This window comes from Trachinotus anak, unplaced genomic scaffold, assembly GCF_046630095.1.
Source record: "Trachinotus anak isolate AG129_WGS33_773 ecotype Australia unplaced genomic scaffold, CSIRO_AGI_Tana_v1 ptg000018l, whole genome shotgun sequence".
In the NCBI taxonomy this organism is placed as follows: Eukaryota; Metazoa; Chordata; class Actinopteri; order Carangiformes; family Carangidae; genus Trachinotus; species Trachinotus anak.
This window is the reverse complement of record NW_027273869.1, coordinates 14,144,625-14,157,361: the sequence shown is the minus strand read 5'-3', so window position 1 is coordinate 14,157,361 and position 12,737 is coordinate 14,144,625. Positions and strand designations below refer to the sequence as shown.

At 40.0% G+C, this 12,737-nt stretch overlaps 1 protein-coding gene across 1 annotated transcript; it reads right to left on the bottom strand.

The window, feature by feature from the left end:
- Positions 1–3,154: 3,154 nt before the first annotated feature.
- LOC139635068 (extracellular matrix protein 2) lies at positions 3,155–7,737 on the bottom strand. Its single transcript, XM_071502013.1, has 4 exons — positions 7,602–7,737; positions 6,846–6,917; positions 4,945–6,574; positions 3,155–4,425 (listed from the first exon to the last, which is right to left on the bottom strand). The coding sequence occupies exons 1-4, from the start codon at positions 7,606–7,608 to the stop codon at positions 3,327–3,329; spliced, it is 2,808 nt and encodes a 935-aa protein (XP_071358114.1). The 5' UTR covers positions 7,609–7,737; the 3' UTR covers positions 3,155–3,326.
- Between the last annotated feature and the right edge of the window lie 5,000 nt (positions 7,738–12,737).

The following is a 12,737-nucleotide window of genomic DNA, read 5'->3' as shown; positions in this document are numbered from 1 at the left end:
CCGGTGGAGACTGGATCCATCCTTCAATCCCTCCCTCCTCCTCCCCTTCACTCTCTCTTCTTCACTCCCCCCTCCTCCCTCCTCCTCCTCCTTGTCCTCCTCCTCTTCCTCCTGGCCCTCCCTCTTGTCCCCCTCCTCCTGCTCTTCTTTCCCAGGCCCTATGGGTGCAGTGCCACGTCGCTGAGTGAACTTATTAGACTCAGGGAAAGAGTGAAAAAAAGAGAGAAAAGTGCTAAGCACCTCCACGTGGGCTAATGCTCTTCCTCCTCTTTTGCTTTCTCCCTGCTCTTCTCATATAGGAAAAATCCACTTCTTCACTTATTGTCTCTGATGTATATTTTTTCCAGGCCTGTGGTCAAATCAAATTCTGTCACATTATTGCAAGAGATTTCCACAAACGTCTTTGCTTGCCTGTGAAAGTCTCTCTTATGACTCATGCCTGTGTGTGTGTAGATGTGTGTCTGTGTGTGTTTGAGTGTGTGGCGCTTGTATTGCTGCATGTCCAGTCTGGTGTGAGTCTTAAATATACTGTTTTTCCCACAAGATAAACTTCCTGAAGCATATGCATCTTAATTGCGACAATTTCGTATTTGCTGACTGGAAATGAGCCAAATTCAAGTTCCTAGCATTTATATATCTCATTCTACACACCTTAAAAACAGACATGGCCCTCATGACAACTATTTTCCTATACATTATTGCCATCTAGTGGATATTTTGTTAACACATTTACATTTCTTAACTGAGTTTTTTTTTTATTTTGGCATGTTTACAGTTGTGGCTTAGACTTAAGCCAGATAGATTTCATGCATTTATAAACAGCTGCTGAACTTGTAAATTAGATAGGGTTTAACACATTTCAAGTTCATTTTAGTTAGGTATAGGATTATGTCACCAGTTGTATGATATTGTTTGTTCCACACTGTGGTTAACGATTTCCATCATTTGACATTGCACAAGTTAATGTTGCTGTTCTCTTCTGAATCCCCTAAGGACCCATCGCTTCACAAACACGGTGTAAAAACAACAACCTTGAGTGCTTTGTTTATGGAAAATGCTGAGCAGTGGAACATTTGAACCATTTATCAGTGTAAGAAAACTGACTTTGGAGCATAGTGTAGCATATCTGCTGCCAGTTGGTTTTTATTCCAGTTTCCCACATAGTCAATAAGTAGCAGCTTGGAATGATAGCACAAATCCCAAGTTTATGAAATCGCAAGTAAAACCCAGAACCAGGAGAGCTCAAATAACCAACAGCAAATTCATTTTTGACTTCAGTCTGTTGTGAAGAACGCAGCTCTTTGTTGGAGGTGGTTTTGTGGAAATAATTTCATGCAGAATGATTGTACATCTGCTCGTGGTTGTTGAAATGATGTGATAGATTTAAATGAATGTGGCATGAAATGTTTGGGAGGACATATCGCCCTTTGTCTGAAGAACTGAAGGAAAACCTATTTTAGCTTCGGTGCCAGCTCAGAGGTGGGACGGAGAATGGAGCAGCTCATCTCTAACTCTGAAAGTCTTCTAGTTTTCATTCTGTGCATCTAAAGTTTGACATTGGACGTCATCTGCAGGAAAACCAAACCAAAGCAAACCATTTGAGCAACATACATAGAGTAAAGACAGGTGAGGCCAATCAGTGAGATCACATGGTAATCAACATGAACATAGAAATTAAATCCATAGAGAGGTCATCCACAACCAAAGAAAAGCTTAAAGCAGTGATTTGTCCACATTTTAGCTACAAAAAACACAAGACAGAACATGACAAAGCAGAAAAATTAATTTTCAAACTTTTTTTTTCTTTTTTAAATACGTATCAGTGGGTCTACACTCTGTGTCAGTATAGAATGTGACTTTTGATAGTGTTTGTTTGTTGATTGACTGTACAGCCACTTGCAGTTCCAATCACTTTGTTTAGTGATTGTTTTTTTTTGAACATTTAAAGTTATTTGAAGAATTTTTGGGACACATGTTTGCTTTTTCTATTGAAACCTCAGATATTACATATGTGACTTAGAGGCATATTGTATTCTGTAAATGTATCATCTAATTAACCAAGATGTCAGATGTTTCTCTGATTTACAATTTTTGCTCTGTGATTTTCAATTTTGTGTTTATTACAGTTCCTAAAGTGTGGACTTTAAGGCGACCGAGTGCTCTATAAAGTTTAATTCTATGTTCTAGGTTGACTCCACACTGATTGGCATCACCTGTCCTCTGCTCTATTTATGTCACTCAGAAGGTTTGCTCTGCTTTTCGCCTGAGGCAACATGAGGGGGGCGAACTTTGAGTCATGGAAGATTAAAAACCAAAAACTGCTTGTTTTCAGGGGAAAACTCACAAACAGATCATGTTACTCAGACAACTCAGAGTCTTTTTGGTTGTCACTTTTGTGAATATAATGACTCGCAGAGCTTTTTTGCACATGAATGTCTATGAGACCATTCAATCAGTATCAAATTTGCAATACCTACAACTTTAAATAAACATCAAGTCACATGTAAACTATATGGGGTGATAGCAAAAATTAGCTCACATAAAAATCAAACATGCATACAAACATAAAGATAGTTAGTGGAGAGATATCTAATAGCCCCCAAAAGCCCAAACATCCACAGAATCATTCATTACACTTTGATGTGAAAACCATTTTGCAGACACATTAAATTAACTCAAGAGATATGAGCCATCATATGAGCATCAAAGAGTTACGTGGGCTGTTTTGAAAACTGTTGGAACTGCAGAGACAACCACGAACCCCATTTGAAATTCTTATTACTCAAAACATGACATGACCAAATTCACATTAACCTTAAATACTTTTCCGCAGCTGACTACTCAAATGTATCAGAACAAGTAGATTAAAGATATTAAAAGATGAGAAGTGTTTATGATTTCAAATTTAATGTTTCAAGTGATTTAATCCTAAACTTAATCCCAACCCTAAAGCAATGAATGAAGACAAAATGTTGCCTGTAGTTTGACTTTTGGCAGTCACATATATTGCTTGTAGGTAACTGAGTTAGGGTGTTCCATGTGCTCCATTGTTCTCCAACCTTTTGAGGCATGTGGGGAAAAATAATTTGTAGGAGGAGAATTAATGTCATAAGAGCAGACAGAGGCTTGGGTGTGATACACACAATAAATAGAATTTCACACACAATATATTTTTTATTTTGTTGGTCGGTTGGTTTCTGGCACAGAGATGGATAACACTTAAAAAGTAGGAGCGCCAGTCCCATAAAAATACTTGTTTAGAAAAAACGTGTGCAGAAATAGTCATAGCAGTTCAGTTTGTATCTCTTCCTTTAAGTTTCAGTGGCTCAGTAGAAGTGCACCACCTGGAATCCCCGTAAGCATCTAAAAGCCTGTGCATCAAGCTTCCCCATATCAATTAAATTGTGTTCCAACTGTACTCGTATGAGCCTGCTGAGAGTCAGGCTTTTATCACCCCAGCAGAAAGCATCACGAGGCACTGACTGAATCTTATTGTGGGTGAATGCTAGTGAGTGCAAACCTTGCGGCAGCTGTCTTGGCACTTGGTGCAAGGTGTTGTGGGAAAGGTCTAACTGGTGCAGGATGGGTAGTGTCTTAAATGCACCTACTGCAACTTTGAAGATTTTATTCTTAGCCAAGCCCAGGTGTTCCAAGTTTATTAAGGAGCTGAAAGCTGTTTTCTTTATGGAAGATATGAGGTTTCCTTCCAGATTTAGAGTTTTTAGTGAGCGGGGAAGGTGTCGTGGCACTTGCTTGAGTCTGTTGCCCTCCAGATTGAGGCTTTCCAAATGAGTTGCATTGAGGAGGGACTCCCTGAGAAGACCTTTGTTTGTCAGTCTGTTTGCACTCAGGTCTAACACCAACAGCTCTGATACCCCATTGAAGGCTCCTCCACGAAACTGCTCAATGAGATTCCCTTTCAGATACAGCTCTTTGATGGACAGAGGTAAACCCTGAGGAACCGATGTTAACTGGTTGTGAGCCAGGTTCAGGGTTTGCAGGTTGAACAGAGGAGACAGCACTGCATTAGGAAGAGATTCAGATCCATTTCCCAGGCTGTTGTTGCTAAGGCTCAGCACCAGGAGGCCGGGGCAGCGGGCCCAGGCTGCCTCAGACATCACACCCAACTGGTTATTGTCCAGACGAAGCTCCTCGAGAGAAACTGGAAGGTCAGTTGGCACACTTTCTAGGAGGTTCCTATCCAGGTAGAGGCGTCTCAGAGCTGGGACCCCCTCAAAGGCTCCCTCTATGGCACCATCTGTGAGCCGATTGTTGCTCAAAACAAGGAACTCCATAGAGACGTACTCACTGAGCAGGTCCAGCTGGATGCTGTCGATGTTGTTATTCATGAGGAGGATGTAGCGGGCATTATAGGGAATGCCATAAGGAACTCTATCCACACCTTTGTCTGAGCACTGAACCACTCTGCAAAACAATGAGACTCAGGATGAACTTAGTGATTTCCAAACTAGTCTGAGAAAAAAGCTTCCAATCACAAACTGAATGTTAAAACATCTGAGCTGCAACTGTTATTTTCATTAAAGCAATAGCTCTGGGAAATATGCTAATATTTAAGGTGCTGGTGGGCATATTTTGTTACCTTTGGACAGAGCCAGGCCAGCTGTTTCACCCTGTTTTCTGTCTGTTGTGCTACCCGAAACTGCTATCTCATCTAACTCTTGGCAGGAAAGCAAATATCCCATTTGCCAAGATGTCAAATTATTCCTTTTTTAATTATTCATCACAGTTAATTAGTCTTGTTCATAAAATCCCAGAAAATTGTGAATAATGCCTTTAGGTAAGATCTTAAAGTTGCTAGTTTTATTTCATCCTAAACCCCAACACAAATAATCTTGAACATGAATGCGACTAATGTTGACAACCACTGTAAATTAGTATAGTTTTAGTTTTTAATGACGACATTCAACATCCATTTCGTCTTACCTTCCATAGCAGGCACACTCAGGTGGACAGTAGTTATCCATAAAGTACGGAAAGTGGGTTGGCGTAGTGTCCTCCTTTTTTTCTGTTGCCTTTTGTGTTTTATTGTCCTTTTTTCTTTTCTTTTCCTTGGACTTTCTTTTTGTCTTATTTTTACGACCTCTGTTGATTTTCGTTGGCTTAGTTAAAGGTGTTTTGGCAGTTGTCAGCTGCGGTTTGGCTGAAGGTTTGGTCAGTTGTGGTTTGGGAAGAGACGCTTTATTTTGCTTCACTGCAAGTTTGCTGTCATTTTCCACCAGTTTAACTGTTTTGGATCTGCCTGTGGGCTGTGTCATGTTTGGTTTATGTGTAAGCTTGGCCAATTTAGCCATGGATATATTTTCATTTGATTTTGGTGTAGGATTTAGTTCTTTAGTGTTTAAATCTTTGTTTACAAACTTTGCTTCTTTGGGTTTTGGTGTTGCTGCTTGTACCTTGGGGGTAGATTCACTCTCTGGTTGACCAACAGTATTTATTTCTTGTGCTTTGTGTGTGGTTTGTAGTTCTTTCCGTGCAGGTTTCAACCTCATATTTTTGTCCATTTCATCCTCTAAGTTTGGGCTAGCCTTCACTTCCAGTTGATTCTGCTTGAGATGATGTCCAGGACTCTGCAACACCTCAATGAGGAGATCCTCAAGCAATGAGACAGAGCTCACCTCGACAGGAACCGCTGTTGAGACTGTGGGTTTGGGAATAGTGACAGCAGGAGGAAAAAACTGAGGTGTGACGTTGGCATAAGTAGTGGGAGGGAATGAGGAGGCAGGAGGAACTTGTGTGGGTGTGCTGGGAAATGGTGGAGGGACATTATGATGATGACGATGAGGAGGAGGAGGAGAACTAGGGGGATTGTGAGAGTGAGTGAGAATTTGCTGAGAATTTTCAGCTCTTTCCTCATTCCCTCCTTTCTCTGCTACTTCCTGTTTTATTGTTAGTATCTTTTCATCATTTCGCATGTCTCCTCTTGTCTCCTCATGAAAACTAATCCCTGCAACCGGCTGGCTTTCTCTCTCTTCTTTCACTTTTTCCTGTCTGAGCTTCACCATTTGATCAATTTTCTTGAATTTCCCATCTGTCTCATCATACTTTGCTTCCTTTTGTCTCCCTGGATTATGACTTTTGACAGTTTTGACAATTTTCCAGTTTTTTGTCTTATCTGACATTGTTTTTACTGTTATTCTTTTGTCATGTGTTGCTATCTCTGGGTTTGGAACCAAATTAAGTCCATCCTCTCTTTTCTCCTCTACAACCTCTCTGTCTAAATCCTCCACCTTGTATTCCCCTCTTTTTGTTTCTTTCCTTAAATTAATACTTTTAGAAAATGTCTCAGCAGTCATCCTTTCCTCACTTCCTCTCTCATATCCTTGATTTCTGTCCAAGATTTCGTCACCGTTCAGCCCATCTTCTCTTCTTTCCTCCACGGTCTTTTCCTTCTTGACAGGCGTCCTTGCAGGGTTTGTCTCTGAACTCACTCCGTCAGTAGATTTGGCAGCTCTGTTTTCCAAATTTTCTCTCTCCTCTGCTGATATGAAAACATCTCTCAACACAGCCTGGTGGTCTTTGTCCAGCACAGCTTTCTCCATGACCATTGATGATTCTATAGAACAAAACAGAAACAGCAAACTTCATTTAGAAGATACATTAGTCACTACCTTTCTTAATCCAAAGATATAAAAGGTGTTGCAAACAAGAGAAACGGTGTCATTTTAGCATTACAGCAGTTAGCATTCCCTTTGAAAGGCTGATGAGATCATTTGCATGGATGTGTTTATGACCTGTTGATTGTAGGATCGTCATTACCCGGATTAGTAAAGTCAGATTCTCTGCTATGAGCTTGAAATGGTACATGGACCTAATGTGGTACTTACTTGGCTGCAACACATATGAATATCCAGGGAGTGTGAAGAACATGAGCAAGAGCGTGAGCGCTTCCATTTTATCTGAAGGAAATGGAAAAAATATCGGAAGCAAGTTTAAGTTGAGAATAAGCTTATGAGGAATAGTATTTTCTAGACTGCTATAAATACATTTTCACCATCCTTTAATGGTTTTAACACTGACATTCAGTTATGGGGTACTGGTAATCCTGGCATCCTGTTTAACAAATCTGTTCAACATTGTTTTATCATCTCGATATTTTATGATTTTGCATAATTTTGCCCAAAAACAAACACTGATCATGTGTTTCAGAAATGTGCTACAGAAAATTACACAACATTTCTGTTTGGCATATCAGAAACTGAGACTTAAACATATTAACTGCAATTCATTTTATGTGTTTTTTCATATGTTTTAGTCGTTAAGTCAGTTTTGATTTCTGTTGTTTATTCACTTAGACTTCCCTCCACTCTAATTGACCCCAAATATAGATAAATGGATGGATGGATAGATACAGTAGATAGATGGTTGGCTAAACAGATGTGAAAGTACAGTCTGTGTCTGTTCCTTCTAATTCTGTTACTAGTGAAAGAAAATAACTCTTATAAATTTGAAGAAAAAAAGGTTTTTGCCCTCAAGGAAATCAACAAAACTTAAGGGTTAAAGACATTTCACAGCCTAAATGACAAGTTTCAGAGATGACACAACAAAGCATTTGTTCAGCTTGATTTATGAGTGCTGCTTACCTACCATGAGCGTGGCCTCCTTGTGTGTCAAAGCTGACTTCTTGCATTTGTCAGTGATGTCCCCTTGACCCTACACCTGCTCTGTGTGGACTGAGAGAGCCCAGAAGAAACGGGGGACAACCTTTGAACCGCACACACCAACCTCCACCAGCAATAGATGTCTTTTAATGGTCCATCTCGGTGCCCCCTCTCTGTATGGTGAGTTTTCACACATGCATTCTGGATGAGCCATAGTTAATGACTCCTCACATGCCTTTACCTGGAAGAGAATTCTCACACTTACCCTCAACGTCAGAGGAATCCGAAGGATCAATAGCGGGAAAGAGGGGCAACTTTAGGAAGAGGGGTCAGAGGTGACGGTTGGCTTTTACAGTGGTCACTGTTTGCTCCACTCAGGGGAGACATTAGCATCCCAGTGGTTATATGGGGGGTGACAAGTAGCTCCTGGAAACTGCTTGGCCTTTGACCCTTATGCTAATACCCTGCTGTACTTCAGGAAGTCTGAGCGTTCATAATGCTAATGTGTAACTTAATAGAAATCAGTTTCTTGTGGTGAAGGTTTGACTCTGTTCCTGCTGCTTTAAGATGGATTCATGAATGAGTTTTATCTCACTCAGGTCCCAACAACTGAATGTAGAAAGGAACATTTTATCTATTGTCCCTGGTCTGGTTTTTAAAGTGCAAATGTAGAGAAACTAAATGATAAAACACTGAATTTATTTTGAGTTGCAGGATTTATATAAGGTCTGCAGTGACTTTCACAGATGTGGCTAAAGATTAGGATTTAAATTATGATCCTTTTTTTTTTTTTTTTTTTTTTTTTTTTTTATTGAAAAATTAACTGTAAGTCTGTATTTTTGCAGCTTGGCAAAAAAAAAAAGAAAACTCATCACCTGTCCCCCAGCCACGCACTGCATAAATAATCATCTCAGTGTTCTGATTAGGGCTATAATGATTATTTTTATTATTGATTAATTTGCCAATATTTGTTTTTGATTCAGTTTTCAGAATTGTTGCCAATTCATTTTGTTGACCTACTGTTTTATTAATAAAGTAATTCTTTTAGCTCTAGTACCTAAAACCTTAGTACCATGAACCTAAGAACCTTACAACCTAACTTTATACCTTTTTATCAAATGTATGAGTCAGACCTTTATTGGCAATTTTCTATTAAAATTAATCAGAATTATTATTATTATAATCCTCACTGTCTTCCAAAAATCCTTTATTCCACTTTCTGGTTTATAAAACACATCTGAGTTATGCGACCTTGCAGACAGATGGTTTCTATCCTTCTCAGCTTCACTACATATGTTTATTCTTGTGGGAAGAAAAGGTGGATTATCAGTTCCAACAATCAGATGCTGTTTTTACAACCCACTGACTCTCGGAATATCAAGTTCCCATCTGTTTTCTGTCATGTTTACTTCACATTGTGCATCATGTCAGCTCATGTGCAGGGCTGGACATTCCCCTCCGATTACCCCCAAGATCTGATTCTGTCATTCTGTGCGGGGTGGGTGTGTGTGTGTGTGTGTGTGTGTGTGTGTGTGTGTGTGTGTGTGTGTGTGTGTGTGTAAGTGTACGCATATTTTTACGCAGACATACTGTAGATATCTCAGTGCTTGCACGCACAAGATGAAAACATGATTTACCTTTTTTTTTTCTTTCTTTTTTTTGTAAACTTCTTCCCTACAACTTTAGTCCAGAACACGTGACAGTTGAGGAAAAAATAAGATCTTCTGATACACTTTTACAGTTTCCAGTTTATTGTGTTGTAAAATGAGGTGGTCCTGAGCTGGATATTTGCTCAAACATTTATGAGAATTGGACTTTGATCCAAGAAGCAGTGACTGATTTTTATCTGGATAACTGTACTGAGTGAAACCCAGAAACACTTCAAATCTGCTACATGTTGTTTTAACAATTACTTATACTTGTATCTTGAAATAGAGCCGTCCATCCGCACACAAACACACATCCCCTAAATGCTGATATCTAGTGTACAAAACATGAACTGTGGGAATTAAATTGGAAACAAACTGAGGTGTAGTATCTTTTAATAGCCACAGAGAGGCAGCATATCCCCACACATAACTGCAGGAGTTGCCCTGAGAGAGCCTTGTATTGCATAATGATTCATGGGAAAACAGCAGATGGGTTTTAATGTTTTGTCTGTCTGTGCCCAAATTGATTCTGCTCTTCTGGACCATGAAAAGGGTTACGGCAAATCCACATGAATACTGAATGACAGGAAAAGGAGACTGATTGAAATAAAAGCCCACAAGGAGAACTGGACGAGTCTCTCTTAACAACTTGAGCTGTGGCATCTCATTTCCTGTCGGAGGTGACGTAATGTACAGGAGAGGAGGTGTGAAAGGCAGCAATAATGGAAGAGCCAGAGAGGTGGGGGTGGTTTCTTATTAGACCCACACCTGTTTTAGGGTGGAAAAAAATACCACAGTCTTTCAGTGTATGTGGGTGTGTTGCATGTTGTGTCATTTCGAGGGATTTAAAGCGGACATTTTCTCATTTTTTTACCACAAATAATGACTCACATCTGCAGTTTTAGAAATGAAATGAAGGAGAACATTGCTCCTCCATCCTCTCATTGACCCCTTTTGAAGGTCCTTTTGTTTCTCAAGCTTATGCAGATGCAATCAAAAGCTATAGGATTTAATTTCTGATAACTTTTGCCTTAAAAATCAATTTCTGTTCAGTTTAGTTTTTTGTGGCTTGGCCAGAGGAAAACAACCTGCTTGGATGCATCTCCTGGCCTCACAGTACAAATAATAATCTCAGTGGTGAAGACGAAACTTAAAAACAGGCCTGTGTCATGTGTTTGTCACCGAAAAACTGAGGTCAGGGCAGGTAAGTGGCCTCACAGTCTAGTGTGGAATTTGCCTGGGGTTTCTGGTCTGAATGGGTATATATGAGTGTCTGCTGAAAGAATAAAGGTCTGTGATTTTAGTTATGTGTGCATGCAGGGGCACTGTAGGGCTTCTGGTGTGTATCGATGTAGGTTATGGTAATTGGACGGGTAATTGATGACAACATTAACACCACTTGCCCTGGGGTTTTTTGGAATAACGCGCAATCTAATTTACAGAAACCAGACCAAACATCAATATTATGTAACTAGAGGGCATAAACCCATGAGGGGGGAGTGACAGAGAAAAATAGAGTAAAATCAAGAACTTGGAAAATCAGGCAGCAGAAGGAAAAAAGCTTGAGTGACAACACGGCTGTGTAAAAATAAACCCTCCCCCAGACCATCCCATCTGCTCGGAGCCTGTCTGCTGCCGGTAGCGGTGGCGGCGTTGGTGGGTTAACAAGGGCAAAGGGCAAAGGTCACAGACTGTGATCAATTTGTTGGCTGAGAGCGTCAGACACACATTTGTGCGGTGTGCATGACTTACTGGTCGACGGTACACAATGGAAATGGACCGTCATCCTTCTGCTGTCCCGTCGGAGCATATTCCTCACATTCATGTGTGCCTCTCAGGGTCTGAGCTGAGTGTACTGGCCAAACCTTCAGCACTGTACCGTGCAGTACGTGCAGAGTGTTTACACTGTAAACAAAACCAGTGCCGCTATGAAAAACTGGGTCAAGCCAAGAATAAATGCTTTGATGCACCATCTTCTAATGTACCAACTGATTTACCCTCACAATAATATCTGCTCCATCAACTGTTACTGAGGCTGATGTGTAAATATCATATTTGTTTGTGCTACTTTGTGCCTAGTGAAGATCTAACTGATTGAAACAGTGTGCCAGCTGTACTTTTTGTTACACATCTTCTCTTTCTAATGTAATTTATTTTTATAATCTTCAAATTATATATAAATAATTCTGGTATCAGGTATGTGAGGATAAATTAAACATTAACTAACTGAAACTTCCAGTTCAAAGGGCCTTTGTGACTGTATCAGACCTGATACAGTCACGGATGGTTCATGTTTTTAATCCAAAATGCTCTTTAGAAAATGCTACACTCTGCTATTCTATGCTATGTGTTATTCTTTCTTTGGTATACTTTTGTTTCTAGGAACATCCAAATATTTTTTCTGCTTTATTTATATATAATATTTTTTTTTCTTTTTTTTTTTTTTTTTTCCTCAGAGAGGGTAGGAGTCATTGTAAGCGTAGGCTCCGGCAACCGTCTGTTGTCTTAACCCTGCCTAGAATAGCTTCGCCAAATTAAACTTGTGTTTTTGTTTAAGAATGAAGTTCTTGTGTCAGTAAGCACAACATGGCAAAAAGCTTAAGCGAAAAAGAGGGATGAGGAAGGGAGGATAGCTGGAAAAGGAAGAGAAATGGGAATCTCAAGCAGGAAAAAAAAAAAAAACATAGTTTCACACCGGCAACTCAGGCTGTTTTTACACTCAGCTTTGAAGTTTGAGAGCTCAGACTGCTGGAATCAAAGAGACAAACTGGACTAGAACTTATTGCTCTGGTGTTAATGAAGCTTATCTGACCTGCGGGTCAGTCAGCTCTTCAAACATCACAGCCATGGTCAGGACAGACTGATCAAAACAAGGTCAGGTCAGGAAAGGCTGACCAGATAGGGACAGTGAAAGCAAAACGTTATCAAGATGGTTTACAGCACGACTGAATCAGGAAATCATGAAAACAGGCCGGAATATAAAAAGAAATCCTTTTTTTTAAATTCATGTATGAATTTTATTTATCTTCCCATCCTGTTTGCCCAAGAAGACTCATCTCTAAAATGGATCCTCTCTTCACCTCACTTCAGGAGGCATATTGATCGTTCACACACACACACAGTCAAATGTACAAGCCTCCACAAAAACCCTCAAAACCGATGTTTCCCATGGAGAAGACAAATGATGCATTTAGTCTTTTTCCTCTCCATGTAAAGGCGAGGAGCATAAAAGCAACAATTTGTGGCGGCTTTGACATTTGGCCGCCACGAATTGAGCTGAAGCAGGAATACTGAAGCACTGTAGCAGAGCAGCTCCTATTGTCCTGTAAATTACTCCATTGTTCCTCCAGAGTGACTCATATGTTGCTGAACTCTCCATTTAGAGCATAATGATAATAGTGCCCTGTGTGTGTGTGTGTGTGCGCTTAACCGATTATTGATGCTATCAGCCAAGAAAAGCTCATCCACC